The sequence below is a fragment of the Epinephelus fuscoguttatus genome, linkage group LG10, assembly GCF_011397635.1.
Source record: "Epinephelus fuscoguttatus linkage group LG10, E.fuscoguttatus.final_Chr_v1".
NCBI lineage: Eukaryota > Metazoa > Chordata > Actinopteri > Perciformes > Serranidae > Epinephelus > Epinephelus fuscoguttatus.
This window is the reverse complement of record NC_064761.1, coordinates 31,530,192-31,547,649: the sequence shown is the minus strand read 5'-3', so window position 1 is coordinate 31,547,649 and position 17,458 is coordinate 31,530,192. Positions and strand designations below refer to the sequence as shown.

At 42.7% G+C, this 17,458-nt stretch overlaps 2 protein-coding genes across 3 annotated transcripts in view; one reads left to right on the top strand and one right to left on the bottom strand.

Annotated features, from left to right (window-relative positions):
• Positions 1–17,458, top strand: part of zgc:92140 (uncharacterized protein LOC447854 homolog) — a 670,238-nt gene that overhangs the window by 277,234 nt on the left and 375,546 nt on the right. The gene's annotated exons all lie outside the window — the stretch shown is intronic.
• ssbp4 (single stranded DNA binding protein 4) overlaps positions 1–17,458 on the bottom strand; it is a 121,715-nt gene that overhangs the window by 29,527 nt on the left and 74,730 nt on the right. For both annotated transcript variants that reach the window (XM_049587241.1, XM_049587240.1), the window contains exon 5: positions 794–883. In XM_049587241.1, coding sequence (XP_049443198.1) covers positions 794–883 — 90 coding nt within the window. The remainder of the gene's footprint in view (positions 1–793; positions 884–17,458) is intronic.

Genomic DNA, 17,458 nt, shown 5'->3' with positions numbered 1-17,458 from the left:
TGTTGGATTTTTCAAATGTATTTTTTGGCGCTTTGAGCATCACAGGCCGAGTGCCATCTAGTTCCATTATATTCTAGAGAAGGCAGACATCTCTACGGCCGCTATCCCTTTAAAGTAGTTCAACAGTTTTAAGTGAAAAAACCAAAACAAAACGTTTCTCTTTTCACCTCTGTTGATTCGTTGAATATCTTTGTGGGTGGAGATATTTTCCAATTTGAAAGTATTACTAGTTTAATGTGTGTCAAAGTGTTGAATAAGGCCCGCGTATGTGCATGTTCGCGTGTGAGAGAGAAAGGAGAGTGATGGAAACACACAGAGATGGAGATAGAGAGAGAGAGTGTGTGTGACCTCGTCAGCCTCCGAGACAGCCTTCAGAGAACAGTGATGACAGGAGGAATTAGTAACACAAGTAACACAAACCAGAGAAAATAGCCTCCTCTCCTCACTTCAACCAAAAAAAAGTACTTTCACTTGCTCACAAAAGCAGCATTTCATATTTGGGCAAATTTATAAGAAAACTCTTTAGAAGTCAGTGATATGTGCAGCTTCAGACAGAGCACCAGGAGTTAACAACCTGAGCATGGACATATGGGACGGAGGCAGAGAGACAGAGAAGGGAACACATCTGGACAGGGATTAGGACAGCTAAAGAGGCTAAAAAAGGAGGAGGAGACAGAAGGATAGGCTTAGCGATGGCTATGGGAGGGGCAGAGGGGCTGTCGGGGGTTGTGTGACGGGTGAAGGTGGGGGTGGGTGAGGGATGGAGTCAGCAAGAAAGTTCCTTTTTTCTTACTTGAAAGAAGCCCGGGGGCATGGGTCCTCCTGGCATGCCATCATTGGGTGGCATGTTGCCCATCACTGGACTGGGAGCAGCGGCTGCACTCTGAAAAACAAACACAAGATACCACAGTTTACTCTCGGTGTTCCTGTTTGATGGAGCAACAGACGGTAAACAGCAATCAGCAAGGTGTTAAAATAATCCTGCATTCACAGACAATAATGGGAAGAGAGATATGATGTGCAGAAATCTGCCACAAAACTCCCAGCCCTGATTACACTCAGTGAATTTCTGGACACAAACGGGGTAATTACCAATAACTGATGAAGATATGATTATTTACTCACAGTGATAAATTATTTGATGAAGGACACAAAACTATCTTGTCAAGATGCAGATAGTTTAGGGGGAACATTAAGGCTTCAGAGTGCTTCCAGTGAAGCAGTTTGTGCGATGCACCATCTGACCACAACAGACAGCCAAATCAATCGAACCATTTCAGATCTAGCTGGACTCGGAGATGTGAGAGAGGGGCAGGGTTATGAACAGGAAGAGTCCTGCAAATGCACAGCTCCTGTTTCTTTCTCCAACACAAAGGAGACAAACTATTTTCAGATCTGCTCCCAATTGCCTCTCTTTCTCTGCTAGACCATTCACTCCATAGTTCCAAACTGATCTGTTGGCCGACAAAAACTAGCAAAAATGTGCACATTGTACATTTACACAAACTACAACAGAACAATAATCTCCCTAATTGTCAAACACCCAACACTTCCTGCAACTGCTTCAAATTAAAAGCCTTCCGGTGATGCCTGGCTGGAGCAACTTTTTTAATAAAAGTTCCTGAGTAATTTGAGAAAGTAAGTCTTATTATTTATTTATCGAATTACATCTTATTTCTTCATTTATCTTTGGGTCAGGAAATATCTGATGAAAGCATACGTTACAGGAATAACACTGAGATCAACATCTCCTTGCCAGCTCTCAACACTTTTCAGTCCCTCCAGGTTTTTGAGACTGTTGCAGTCTAAAAAATGATTTTCTGGCAGCTTTACTAAAAAAAATTGTGATGCATGCTGCAATCTTTCTAGGTGTGTTTTTGCAAAGACATTGCAGGGGTAGCACTAAGACACTCTCCTTCTGCCCCTATGCCCAGTTAGCAGAAGCTAATATGGCAGCAGTGGCTAACATCCAACACCGAGCAATTAAACCGTCCCAACAATCTCACACCAATACTGTAACGGCTCAACTCTCTCATTAAACCCTTTAATAACCATTGAGTAATGTTAGCCATGTTATGCTAATATTCAACACCTGTATGTATGTGTGTGTGTGTGTGTGTGTGTGTGTGTGTGTGTGTGTGACTCTGTCCCAGGCACAGAGCTTACACTCCCACAGCAGTAGTCCCATGATAAACAGAGAGAGTAAAGCAGGATTTTTACTTGTGCGTCAGCTCTATGCAGAGTCTACACCATAGCCTATGCATGTGGCCTGTGCCGTTGCGAGCATTTATACTTGTGCGGTGGTGTGTCTGTGTCACTCTGCAGTTACACCTCCAAAACACTAGTCAGCGGTGTGGTTTCTGTGAAGTGCTTTAAAGTTTAGTTGATTCAAAACACACATTAAACACACATTACACATGGCTTAATAGTGACAATTTCAAACACAAGTACACAAATCAGCTTCACTATAACTCACAGCAATCACAAACACTTGTCTTTATCTGGACACATTTTCCCCACAAATACAACATGCTAACGTTATTAGCACAAGCCTATGGCATTTTACATTGTATAAATTAGCATAGTGGCTAGTGGACTCTTCCTCTGCTCATATGAAACCAGGGACAACAGCAACATTTTACAAAGGTGATGTTACAAAATTCAGCTCCATTACAACTCACAAGGTTCACCGGCAAAACAACTGTCTTGTATTTAATACGTTTTCCAAATAAATGTAACATGCTAACGTTATTAGCACAAGCCTATGGCATTTTACATTGTGTAAATTAGCCTAGCGATGAGCTGAGATTTCCTCTGCTCATATGAAGCCAGGATAAATCACACACAAGACTTAAAATGCTATTTTTGTGGAGGCTTTATTGTCCTCACAATTTATTGTTTCTCATCTGTGAAATAAAAGTAAATAAAATCTCCCTTTCCACAGAGGGAAATGGTTTCAGCTTACAAAAACAGACAGGGGGTGCCTGCGTGTCAGGCTATGGTGTAGGGCACGGTGTAGGCTCTACGTCAACGCAGAGTCTAAGCTCTAGGTACGGCATCCATTCAACACAAAAATATAAATCCTGCATAAGAGAGGCGCAAGGAGGGGCTGAATGACGCTCTACATTAAAAAAAAGATTTTACCTGTTTTACATACTCAAATTTGTGGTAAAGTAGTGGCGATCGGACAAAATTGCGAGGTCGCCCAGAATTCATGGCGATTGGCTGACTTTGCTTAAGTTGTTTTGATCTCAACAGCCTGGAGGGACTGACTTTTTATTCTCAGTGTTACAGACACATTTCATGGGGAAAAGTATTGAGGTTCATTACTCAGCCCACCCTCATGCTTTGGTGGATTTGTTAAATTCCTATCGCTGTTTTGGTCCCACTTCATACTGATGAATAATGTAAAACATGTAAATCAGAACCATAATCTTGATTTATACAGAGCAGCCTGTGTTCCTGCATGCAACCCTTAGTTTGAATACGGCCTCCAAATATATTTCTGGCAATATTTCCTTCATCTGTGCTCTCAATTATAATGATTTTCAACATCGGGGAGAAGACAGATGTGACGCTCGCTGCTCTGGTTTTCTTCTGAGGCAGTGAGGCTGACAGGCGGTGTTTGGTCATGACTGCTTTGTCAGAGCTCGACATTCACACATGGCCGGCACGATGAGAGGAGGAAACAAAAAAAAGTTACCCAAAGAACAAATTTTCAGTCAGAATGTGGAGTCAGTTTGTGTGCTACAGGAGGATCCAACACTGTGGAGGATCATAAAGCTACAAACAGCCCTTGTTCCATGCTGACTGACACACTGTCCTCACAGGAAAAACAGCAGCACTGGCTGTATGTTCAAATGCTTAAAGCAACCCATCTTTCCTGACACAGTGCTAATAATAATGATCCGAGTAGCGAACATGGAAGTAGCTTGACGATGTTACACTCCTCAAAAGGTCAGGGGGAGATGGATGGGCATAACGAAACGTTTGACACCACAGACTGCGGTTTGCATCCTGTCTCTTGCAACAGTCAGAACCACAACCACAGTCTTTCCCCAACCTTATCCAAGTAGTTTTAGTTACCTAAATGTAGTCATATGTTCACCGTGGAGGTGGCAGGTCAGAGAACTGCTCAAATAAATCATAAATCCAGGTTTGATGACTGGTTGCACAATCTTACAGGAGCCATAGAAGCTTTAATAGTGCTAATACTGCCTTTTCCAAATTCATAAAATCTGTTAGCAACTGAACAATCAAAGGCTCTCCACAAACTGTGCAAACACACACACACCGAACACACACTGCTCTCCTCCTGCCCCTCCCCCCGCTGTAACTAGAGCTTCACTCACTTCCAGAGCAAACAATCACTCCATCCCTCGCTGACCCAAACGGCCCAGACACTAACTAACAGGCCCTGGGGCCATGAGGCACAACACACACACACACACACACACGCACATATGAACACACACTGCACTGGTAAGAGGGTGTGAATCTGTGGGACTCTGAGCAGATCATAAGAGACTTACAGAGTGTGGACATGGACATATCCACGGGAGTCAAACACAAGCAGAGAGACGAAGAGAGGGAGGAAGAGAAATATACGAACAGACAGATCTGGCAAACGACAGATGGAGAAGGAGAGAGAAGAAGAGACAGAGAGATGTCTCAAAGGATGATGAGAGTCTGGACGGTGAAGAACTGTCTGCTAAAGATGTTTCTATAGCACTCTGAGGTCTGTGTGTATGTGTGAACTGTATCTCTTCCTCCCTGCCTCAACAGTAGACAAGCTTGAAGAGGTCAAGAGCATCAACCAAACCAGGAAGTAAAGGAGCACTCGGGTAACTCGCAGTGCCCCCAGCATCATAAAGTCAATATTGATAATACGACACTCAAGATATGAAGGAATTCTATCAAAAATGTAGAACCTAACCCCACTGATGCGAGGTGTACGCTTGTTTTTTGCCTTTTACTTTCTAAAACCTTGTAGCCTGGTGGTTTGGGACATGCACAAAGTGGCTGCAGCCATCTGAGTCCAAATGGGAAACTTTGTTGCATTGTTTCTTATCTCAACCAACAACTATCTCAGTAGTGCAAATATGCCAAATTAATGTCTAAAAAAAGACTCTTCCAAGTAGACGTTTTCACAAGTCCAGTTCGTTCCTTGTCACTGAGGCCGAGCCCAGGAACAGAGTGGAGCTCCGTCCAAATTCTACTCAGTCTAAAGGGCTCAGATCCTGATGTATTGTTGCCTGTTTCAGGTCTGTGTGGATCTGAGCAGACAAATTATCAGCAGCTCCAATCATAGTCATAATCATTGCAAGTTATAAAAGTGTTTTTTTTCCGAGTCAAGATGAACAGCGTGAACTGTGAGCTGCAGGAGGAGAAATTAAATGTATTGCTCCCCTTTTCAATGGCTGCTGATTATCATGGTGTATATTTGGATGATCTGAGTTCTGCCTGAATGAACTGTCCTTGGATGCCTTGTGAATGAGGTAAAATACGCACATACAGAAATGTTAAATGTACATATGATATGCAGTGCTGCCGATACAAGGTTCATAGGCCAAAAAATGACATCAGCGTGTCTTTTGCATTGAGCGCGAAGGCTCGGAAAGTTGTTACAGTGCTCTAGCCTGGAAATCCAGACCCAAATCTAGAAAGATTTAGGGTCTGGCCATGAGTAATGAAAATGGCCCAACTCGAGGGGCGGCACCAAGCATGCATTTGTAAATATCACTGCACGCAATTGGATAACACTACGACCAATCAGAACAATTCACGGGGTGATGTATCCAGAGCGCTATCAGCAGAGCTAACTGGTAGATTAGACTCTTGCCGTATCCAGTCGGCAAAATAGAAAAAACGTCCTTCTTGCAAAGGAAAGACTCAAGCGCTGTCTTCTGTTCCTCTTTTAGAGAAAAAGCCAAGTCTAACTCGTTCATTGTAGCGGCCAAAGCCGTTTCAAACAACTGGTGTTCATCCGTAGCCACTTTGCAATGTTTACTGACTGATTCCGGACTTCGTCGTCGCAGCGCTGTCGTCATCTGTTTAGCTCGCCTCTGTCCCGCCTATATCAGACACCCCGATGTGATTGGTGCAGCTCGGTTTCATGGACATAGGTAATGAGCATCATTACTGATTGCCAGAGTGACTTGCTGAGCAAATTCAAATTGTGCTCTCGCGAGAAATCTGGATTTCCAGGGTAACAGTACTCGGTTGTGCACCTCTGAATTTCTGACCTCGGCAGCCACTGCTTGCGTTGCACTTTTCATTTCAACATGGAGGCCTTGGGGAAGACTGGCCAGGCAGGTTCTCTTGTACATATATCTGTACAACTCTTCATTGACAGATCACAGGACAGTCAAATGGCCTTAAATCAGTGTAAAGAAACAGCCCACCACACTGGGGAGAGAAGAGGCTTTTCGCCGCAGGGTGTGGAAGAATAGGAGAGACTGCTTTGTAACAACAAAAAAAAGTCTGATAGAAAGAGTGGCGACCGGGGGGGAAACAAGGCGTTATAAAATAACTTGGAGGTAAGCAACATAATAATTACAGTATACAAATGCAATGTTTGGCAGGACGTTGGTGTTTACTATGACAGCTGAAAGAAGATCAGGAATGCAGCCTTTGTCAATTACCCCCCAAAGCTACGGGACACACTACCTGTAGATATCAAGGAAGCTAGCTTGCTAACTATTTTTAAAAGAAAGCTAAAAACATATCTGTTCACTTCAGCCTTTAACTAGCTCTGACTTTCCTGATACAGGTCCAAAGCTCTTTTTTTTGCGCTTCACGCTGCTGCAACTCTTTTAAAATCCGCTAACATTTCTTGCTTATCCACAGAATATTTTGCTTGTACGCCCCCTGGTGTTTCGGAGCAAATTGCAGCGAACAATGTGTTGAGCATTGGCGCCTCTGTGCATCCTTGCAGCTGGCTCGCCATCTACGGAGGCCCCGTCGCCCCCGAGTGTAAACAAAGTGTAAGCGTGAAATTAGCTGCATTGATGTGGCAACTTAGCAGGATCTCCTACAAAAACACAGAGGGATCTGAGACACTTTTGACCTCAACTGGGCCTTATAAAGTGTGTAATTGTGAGCTGTTACTGAACAATGGGAAGGCAGCAACAATAGGCTAACTGTTGTACATGACACACGTGCACACAGTTAACCAGCTGTGGCGTATCGCAGCGTATTATCTACCGAGGGATCAGCAGAGAGAGGAGAGAAGGGTGGAAATGAAAATGAGAAAAGGAAAAGAGAAGGCCAGAGATGGCTGGATGAACGGCAGGGCATCTCAGGGAGAGGAGGAAGAGTGAATGGAAGTGGTGCTGGCATGTAAGTATGTGTGGTGAGTGTATATGTGTGTGTGTGTGTGTGGCTGCCTGCCTCAACCAGCCAACGAGGCTCCACAGTACTCAGGTGAAGCAGCAGCAAAAGGCCCCTTCTCCTAGTTGCCATGACAACCCCGACCTCAGCTCCTGCTCTCCAGTGCCCATTAAAACCCTCAGGCCGTCAATCATCAGCATGGCCAGGGAGCAGAGAGAGAGAGAGAGAGAGGGACAGAGAGAGAAAGAGAGAGGTAGAGAGAAGAGGAGAAAAAAAGGAGAAAAGAGAGAGAAAAAGAAACAGAGATGGAGTTTAAAGCAGCCTGTGGCTTTTGATAGCTGCCCTGTATCTCCCTCTTTTTTCTCTCTCTCTCTGCACACAAACAAACCCGATACACAATACCTGCACACTGTTAACTCCTCACACACATCACACTCCTCTGTCTCACTCTCTCCCTGCTGCCGCCGCCGCCGCTGCTGCCATAAAAACCAGCTACTAAAATCCGAGCTGCATTTCATGACATTATCTTCATTCATTTCAAATCAATGTTCATACGAGCTATCTTCATTCAGCATCCCATTTTAACTAATGATCCTGCTTGTTCGCTATATAACATCTTTAGTCTTAATACTGCAGCCATCCATACCTCCTCCTCCGTATCGGAAAATGAGCCTTGAGATCAATTAAGTATTCAATGTTTTCAAAATCTAAAGCTCTCCGTCCATTAATTCTCTCATCCTGGGTGTTCTCTGTTGTATGACTCTGATTGTGGCTAGTTCAGTTCATATTTTGAAGAATAGTTTCATTTTAAAGGGAGACATAAATCCCTTAATGTGGATAATATGACTGTTTTAGTCAAGATGTTTCTTATCTTCCAAAACAGGAAATGCAAAAGGTGAGATTGTCTTATAATCAGGGTCATTTCATGTTAAAACCAGCCACACCTAGGATAGTGAATTAAACGACACACGAATTTGCTTCCATGCTGTCTGTACCTGACAAAATATCACCCCAAAAACAAAAATATGTATGTCTCCTTTTACCTCTAATGCTATTTATCAATCTAAATTGTTTTGGTGTGAGTTGTCGAGTGTTGAAGATCTCGCCGTAGAGGTGGCTGTCTGTAAAAAATATTGGAACTAGATGGCACTCAGCTTGTGGTGCTCAAAGCGCCAAAAAAAGTCACTCAACACCAACATCTGTTTCCGTAAATCATGACCCGGTTACTAATGATAATCCACAGACCTTGTTGTAAGCAGTTGTAGGAACTATTTTTTCTTTCTACAAAACTACCAACCGTATCACTGCGCAGAAGGAAGAGTGCATCTACACATGGACACGAGACTCATGCTTGTGACAGCTTGAAACAGTAATAGCGTCCTGCTTTGTTGAGCTGTAACACTAGCTAGCTCAGTGGTGCTAGGTGAGCTAGCAGTAGATCCACGCTACCTTCTGTATGGTGATATTGTTGGCGGGTGTAGTTCGGTCGAAAGAAAATAGTTCCTACATGAAGCTGCTCACAACAAGGTCTGTGGATTATCTTGTGTAACCAGGACATGATTTCTAGAAAAACACATTGCTGTTCAGTTTTTCAAATGTATTTTTTTAAGCATAAAGCACCACAAGCCGAATGTCATCTATAGACTGTACAAATAATGGACATAGCTACCTTCACCAGCTATGTCCACCCATTGGTTTGTGAACTGCCGTTTTGAAGCCTAGAGCTTGGCATTTTGGTTGGCGCAATCTTGGTGTTTTGGAGCCAGACATGACCATATTTGGACAACAGTTGGAGCTGTGGAGGATTGAGGGGTGGATCTGACTCATAGACTGTCACTCAAGTGGACCCGCCCTTTGATACACGTAACTTTGGGCCTTAATAAAATGTAAACAAGTGTGTCATAATAAAATCACCCCCAGTATAGTTGTTATGAATGTTGAAATTAGCTATAGAGACCAAAATCGTTTTTTGTGCCAGCCTGTAAACATGTTTATTTCTGCTGTTAAGTCCGGCATATTAACATGGGGGACTATGGGGATTTAGTTTTTGGAGCCAGCCTCAAGTGGCCATTTGATGAACTGCAGTTTTTGGCACTTTCGCATTGGCTTCATTTTTCAGTCTTGGAGGTTGGTGCCATTTTGTTCTATTATATTGAAGGGAAGATAGAAATCTCTACAGCCGATATCTCCAACACTCAATGAAGATTGATACATAGCACTACAGGTATGAGGAAAAAAAATTGTTTTGATTTTGGGGTGAACTGTCCCTTTGAGACACCATACTTTTTTATGAAATAAATATAAAAAAGCAGGGGAGCATGTGACAGTGTTGAAAGTCTTGTATGTGTAGTTCGCAATTTTGGAGTCAGATCTCGACAAAATAGATTTTACTATTGGTTTAATTTTATATTTGGCCCAGTTTCAGTAGCAAATCTCACTAGTCAACACATACTCAAACTGGACATTTTAAAGGCATCTGTGAGTTTTTTCCTTCTGAGTAAACGACAAAAAAAGAAGCAAAATTCCTTCTGTTTTTATCACTGAGTTCGTATTTGATCATTCCCTCTAACAGAAGGGGTCTGTTCTCCTTTTGCTCCTGGTTGTGATCCTCTTTAGCTCCTCGGCGGAGGCTGGCTAGCTGGCTGGCTGGATGGCCCACAGACAGTGAGTGAGCGGCTCTATCTGTCCGGTGATCAGACCTCGGCTTCCAGGGGGTAATGGATCTGCTGTTATCTGGGTCCAGACAAGCGGGCCAACACACTGCTACCTGCTGGCCACAACAACACTGATACCGACCTGTTAGTGCGTGTGTGAGTGTGTCTGTGAACGTGTGCTCAACAAGCTTCCTTTCAGATCGCAAGAGCTCGGCCTGACCTTCCTGCACTGACCGTACAGTCCTCAGCAACCAACACACACACACCCACACACACACAGAGTCCAGTCCAAGTCTTCGATGAGCTTACATTATTCACACAAGGGCTCTCTGCGTCTCTCTCATTCTCCTGTTTATACCTGCTATGTTCTCTCCTTTGTGCTCTCCTTCTGTGGTCCGCGGCTACACAAAAAGTGAATGCTGCTGAAAAAGCAGACGGGTGGAAGCTGTTGATGCAAAAAACCTGTCCTTGATGCGAAGAAAGAGGCTTAATCAGAAAAAAAGACACCTCAGTTAAAACTGCCGTCTGTGCAGGCATAAACAGGGATGTGTACGTTCTGACGTGTTCACGCATGAATAAACACTCCATTGTGTGTCTGTACATGTAGCGTCTTGCAGACTGATCTGCAGACACACGGCTGGTTTCATCTCGTGCATCCCTGGAACTGAAACCAGGAATCCCTCTCCACACTGTTCCTGGCTGTCATCGCCATCACCCTCTCCTCCCAACTCCCTCATTTGTCCTTCTGTCACAGCCCTACTTCTCCTCCTCTCCCCTCTGCTTCAAGTGCTCCAATAACTCTGTCACTGAAGTCAACTCTATAAAGATTAGCGAGGAGGCAAGAGTGTGTAAGCAGGGCTGCTGCCGGCCGACAGACGGGTCTAATCGATGGAAGACGGAGAGCTGCAGCCGGGCTGCTCTGCCAGGAACCCGACTCCCAACCCTGCAACGTGGAAATGCCCTCCTCTGCAGGAGGCATGCATACACACGTACACAACAGGTATGCAGCCAAATATACTCACACACACACACACACACACACACACACACACAACGACTAATATGCATGGGAGCACGCTGCATATATTACACACACACATATGCCGTTGACTTCCCATAGCTCCGGCAGCTGTTATGTCAATCAGGTGAATTAATTACCGGTAAACAAATCTGCTTGGGATCCCCCAGCTGAACACACACAAACACAAACAAACATACACATAACTCTCCTCCTCCTCCTCCTCCTCCTCCTCCTCCTCCACGCACCGCCTCTGTCTCCCAAGCACCTCGTCACAGCATCAGGGCCCCAGGAGCCTGGAGCTGCCTCCCAGCTAGCCAGGCACCGCTCGGAGCTGGAAGCCCAGAGGGAAGGCGCCGCGGCTGGGGGATGTCGCCTCGACTTTCCCCCTGCTGCCCTGGAGCACCTGCCTTAACTCCCGCTGCTGCCTCTCAGGCTAACCAATCAACCTATGGCAATTCACACATATTACCTGACAGGAGAGACAACACACTGTGGAGTGCAGAAGGCATAAACACACACGTGTGTGCACACATATATGCACACAGACACCTGGAAAAAAAGGTGGCTCTGAGATGAAACAAACAAATGCAGAAACACAGACAATTCTGCCTCCTGTAAACATGATATTGATGTGGTGACTCTCTGCGGGCCGCATGGCAGCTGAAAGAATGAAAGGAGGGATCCATACCACATGACAGACACGAAAAAAAAAAAACCGTAAAGAAAAACAAGCAAACAAGAAACAGAAATAGTTTGAGAACGGTTAAAAGTCAGATTTCACTTTTGTTTAAAGGAAGAATCAGGTTTATTACAGCTTAGGTCTTATTTCAGTGGTTTTGGTCGTCATTCCTGTTGGAAATCACGACACTGAACAGAGTTTATTGCTGAGATCTGGGGATCTGATGGGGAAACAAACACGAGCAGCCAGACGGTCACACGGAATTTAAACAAACCAACATTACCTGATAGAGAAGATACAGAACTGTGTGTCTCATTAACATCCATCACAACTTAAAGATGGACTCCCTGTTTTAACTTTGTCCAACTGTGCCTGCCGTAGACCTGGCTGACCTATTGGCTTGTTTAATACCTCTCCTCTCTGTCTGCACCACACTGACTGTCAGTGGAAGACGTTGTTAGGCGAGTATAAAGGCGATCCATTGATCACATACAATCTCTCAAGCTGATATTGTCAGAACAAAAAGAGTAGGCTGGAGTGTCTGTGTTGCAATGTGAGCAATGCGAAAGTGAGACGATTCTCTCCTGTCTCAAGCTCCACTTGGTAGTAACAGATCAGTGTGCTAGGTACTTCAGCAGAGGGCTGACGATACATTCCAACAGAATGGAACAGTTCTTTTGGTACCAATCACAACTTTTGACAATGGAAACAGAAAAATAACCGATGTAATGTGTAACAAAACGTACTGTCTGGACTGAATGGTGGAAATGAGGCTAAAATTAGTCATGTCTCTTCGTTATATTACAATGTTAGTCTTCAGCTATATTGATAATCAATTTAAAACTGCAACAATCAGTCGATTCAAAAACTGAAGGGGACCGAGTGTTTGCTGTCAGGGCCCAGAGGCTCTGGAACAATCTGCCTGAAGAAATCAGGTCGGCCGAGTCAGTGATCTCTTTTAAGTCCCTTCTTAAAACAAACTTTTGTTCCAGAACCTTTCCTGATTTTACTTGAATTTTAAGTTCATTTAAACTGTCTTTTATTTCCTCAGTTTTTAAATACTAAAGTGTTTTTATCAGTTCTTTTACTAGTTGTTGTTTTCATGTCTTGTTTGCTTTAATTATTGACATGTAAAGCACTTTATTAAGATTATTATTATTATTATTATTATTATTATTACTATTCAATTAGTCAGTTGAGAGAAAATTAATTGGTACCTATTTTCATAATTGAATACTCATTTGTAATTTTTCAGATAAAAAAACAAACATTTGCTCATTTCTTGCTTCTTAAATGTGAGAATTTGATGCTTTGCTTTGTCGTACATTAAAATGAACTATAGAGCTTTGGAGTTTTGGACGTTTGGTCGGATAAAACATACCATCTGAAGATTCCTTGAGCTTTGAGAAATTATTCTGAGCATGTTTTACTATTTTCAAAAAATCTGTTGACAAACCAATTAATTGATTAAGTGAGGAAAATGGTGATTATGAAAGTCAGTTGCAGCCCTAAATCCATTGATTATTAAAGTCATTTATCAAGAAAACATTGCCAAATATTTTCTGATTGCTGATTCTGAAATCTGTTTTCCATCGTTGTAAATGAATTATCTTTAGATTTTAGACTACTGTACAAAACAAGCATTTTAAAAACATTGCTTTTGTGATACTTTTCACCATGTTCTGAAAGTTTACAGTGTAAACACTTAGAAATTATCAATATATCAATCGAAAATCTTCAGCTGCCACTCCAGCACGGTGACGAGATTGTTGAAACTGGGCGCCGCTCGCAGGAAGGGTTTAACTCAATCCTACTTGGAGCTAAAGTATAAGCTAAATGAAAGTGACACAAACATGCATAAACTCAGTGAAACACTTATTGATGTAAAGTAATTTCGTAGCTGGCCTCCTGACACACACACACACACACACACACACACACAAACACACAGACAAACACACACACATGTGCACACACCCAGAAGCCTTTATTGGCGGTGTCGGTAGTTAATGACCAAAGGTTGGCGATGGCCTGCTGCTCGCTCTGGTGACCCTTTCTAACACAGGTCCCCCCTGCTGGCACTGCTCTTTAATTACACACACACACACAAACACGGTTGCACGTACACACACTGATATGCAGCCCCCGCCTCCTCTGCCCGTGGCCTTTCACTCCCTCATTAGGCAGTTGGTGTTGGGTGGAAAGCCACCAGAGAACCAGAGGACAGGGTGTCACGATGACGCTCGTCCATACACACACACAAACACACACACACACACACACACACACACACACACACACGCTTTGCATGAAAGAGGCAGACTTCATGCACTCAAAGCTATATGCCTAATTGAAGATTATTAATGCTGCTAATTAGGGAATAATAGAATGCTCGGAGCTTGGAGACAAAACCTAATGTGAAGAATAGAGTAGAAGAATGAAAGGTGTGTAAGCGTTAGTCTAAGAGCGGAGGGAGCGAGTAAGGGAAAATGATTTTATCATGCTCTATCTATCTCCTGTCCTCTGAAATAACTGGCTGGTGTCACGCTGGTCTAGACAAGAGGAGTGTGTATCCAGCGGGGCTTCAGTCACCGCTCAGCTCCGCAGGTCAGAGAGGGCCGCAGATCAGGATGGAGCAGGTAGATCATCCCCTGAAAGGCCACTTCACAGGTGAACGCTAAAACACTTTTGACAGTGTTACAAAGCTGCACAGGATGATGCACGCTGCATTTCTGAGCCTGTGTCATTGTTTATTCTTCCAGGGCGAATGGAAATAAATATTCCGCGGTGTAAAACACACGCAGCAAGTGGCAGGTTCTCGTGTCGGTACCTGTCTTTCATCAGCTGCCCTTTCACACCGACGTTCAACAATCACACAAAGAGAAATCAATTATAGAAATAGAAGCACAGATATCAGCCTCTATAGACCAGCGGCCAAAAGAACTATCGCATGTTGCCAACCAGGCGAGATACTCACTATGTTCATCTACAAAACCTCAACCTCTGTCACCACTTTCACTGTCACTTTTCTTCTCCTTCCACCTACATGTGAAAAAAAAAGCAGCAGCAGAAAATCAACCACAGCTGTCTTGAGGTTTGTAGAATATAACTCTAGAAGAAGTTGAGGAGAAAGCTTGTACCACAAAAGGTATGTAAATCATACACAATTCATCACCAAAAAAAGACTCCAGGAATGCACTGAACATCTCAGACTGATGATAAACAACAGCATTATAGGATCCTCCAGTGGAAAACACCAACACATACTGTACATGTGCATGTGTATGTGCATACACACACACTGGGGCACACTCTCACACATGCAGACAAGCACATATACTGTACACGCGCTGCACACAGTGACATTTAGCAAGCAATACCAAGTGACATTTACATATGTGCAAATATTTATTTTATGTAGGTTGATCTACATTCATGTTCCTACATCCTACAAAATCATTACACCACACTGCAGATACCACCAGTGATTAACTAATGAGCTACTGTATGGTTATATGTTAGCTAGATTTCTGTCTCGACAACTTCACGTATTACAAAATATTTCTTAAAAGACAGTAAGAATGAAACAGTGAGAAAAGGGCATGAAATTGATAATGGCATTTAGTGAGCACTGAGGAGATCTGCAGCATCTATTGGTTTTAGCAACACAAGCGTTGGACAAAATCACTGAAACTCAATCTATTCCTGCAGAAAAATGTAACCTGGCTCAACTCTGGCTGGACCGTAGTGATACATCATGCAGAAAATGCTGCAGTGGCCAATCACATGTGTGCAAGCGCAGATTTGAAGCATAGATTCCTTTGTAATGTGAAGGCTGACGCTGTTTTCTGTTTGAGAAGATGCTAAGTTGCAAACCATGTAACTGCAATGTCTCCTGTTCATGTTGGGTCTTATGTATGTATGTTTGCAGCGAAGGAAGGACCCCTCATAGTTGTGTTCATCTTGTGATTATTTTGGGTAAATATCACATTCATACTTGTAAGTAAAAAGGATAAGATAAGATAAATGTAATTGTCCCAAGCAGGAAATTTGTTTTGGGCACATAGTGCAACATAGCTGCATAGCAGTTTCAACCATCACGTACAATCAAGTCACACAGTAGACAACCATGTAGCATAGCAAGAACGCCGATTTGAGTAACATGACTGTACAATCAGGACTACTGGGCGTAATAAATACATCAACCTTGTCAAACAGGAAGGGCTAAAACAAATAAAAGCTCCTTAGGTTGCACAAGCCCAGGAGATAATAATTAAAAGTATAATGAAAACTGTAGTATAGCTAGTGCAAATAAAATACAGTAGTGCAAATAAAACTCTTTCAGTAGCTCTGTCCTGAACCCTACGCTGCTTGGGGCGCCTGTCCCTTGGTCACCACCTCACTCTGACATGTCTCCATTTAATGCATATAGAGGTGCATGTGTGTGTATTTTGATCCTGTGTGTATATGACAAGAGAGTGGAAGAACAAAAATTGAATTTCCCTCAAAAATGAATAAAGTATATCCTCTTCTTCATATGTAAATTTGCCAACTACTTCAAGGCGCTAAAATCAAGACTGAATTTTCATAACTTTTTGTATCATTTTATCCCATTTCCATGACATTATTTAAGAACTTTTAAACTGGTAGACTTATATAGCATACAACCATGCAAGATCTGTAAGATGTAAATGCAATTTGACGTGTTTGGATTCTAATTTTTAAATTTGTATGCATTTTTTTCCGGTTATGCTTGTTTCCCTCTCAAGCTAATGCTAGCTGTCCATCAGTAGTTACTGTCACCATCATTCGACAATTTACCACACTGACAGTGAATATTCATGTATCTTATGTGGCTCAAATCTCAAAGTGAAAGCCTTGGTTAACCTACGACAAAAGAGCTTTTCAGCATTTTCCTGTTTCTCTCCTTATATGACAGCACATTTCTTTCCCCCAACAGGGGAGCGTGGCCTGGACGATGACATGATGCCAGTGTGGTCTATGTGTATCACTCAGTACCAGTGATGTTTCAACAGTCAGGCAGTGCAGCACATGAATGTAAATTAGTCATACGATGAATGTTTTTCATGCGACATTAGACATGTTTTGGGATTTTAATGAAGACACTTAAACAATAGCCAAAACTCTGTCAACTTTTCCAAAACATTGTGATAATTCCAAACCATTTTCAGCCCTGGAAAACAGTTTTAGTAATCTCAAAACTCTTCCAGGGATTTTATGACCATGGGTTAAAAATAAGGGAAAACTGGATCTGTATCTAGATCCTTGTTGTTTGAATGTCTCTTACATTGCTCCTCATTTGTTAACCTGGATGTTTCTCTTTTGTTTTGTTGCCTTTTCATTTAAATAATCCATTTTCTCTCTTGATTTTCAATATAATAGTACATCTATTGTTCTTTTTTTGTATTCGATTGTATCGTAGCATCACCATTGTTGCTAATTCTGCTCTTTATCTTTGTATATCTAGTCCCTGACTTTTTTGTATATTTCCCTTGTGTTAAATACAAAAGAAGAAGAAGAAAAACAATCCTCATAGTTGTTTAAGAAGTGCAAAAAGCTTACAGGAGCTGTCGGTTGAATCTGCAAAATGAAAACTTGCATATTATTTCTGATTTAAAGCATACTATGCTCTACACTATTATTCTCTTATGACTCACTAGGAGTGTGTGGCGGTGTATTTATCTTCAGAGACGCTGCCCTGAGCCTGTATTTTCTTGTTTTCCTCTTACTTTGTTCAGGACGTTCCTGGGT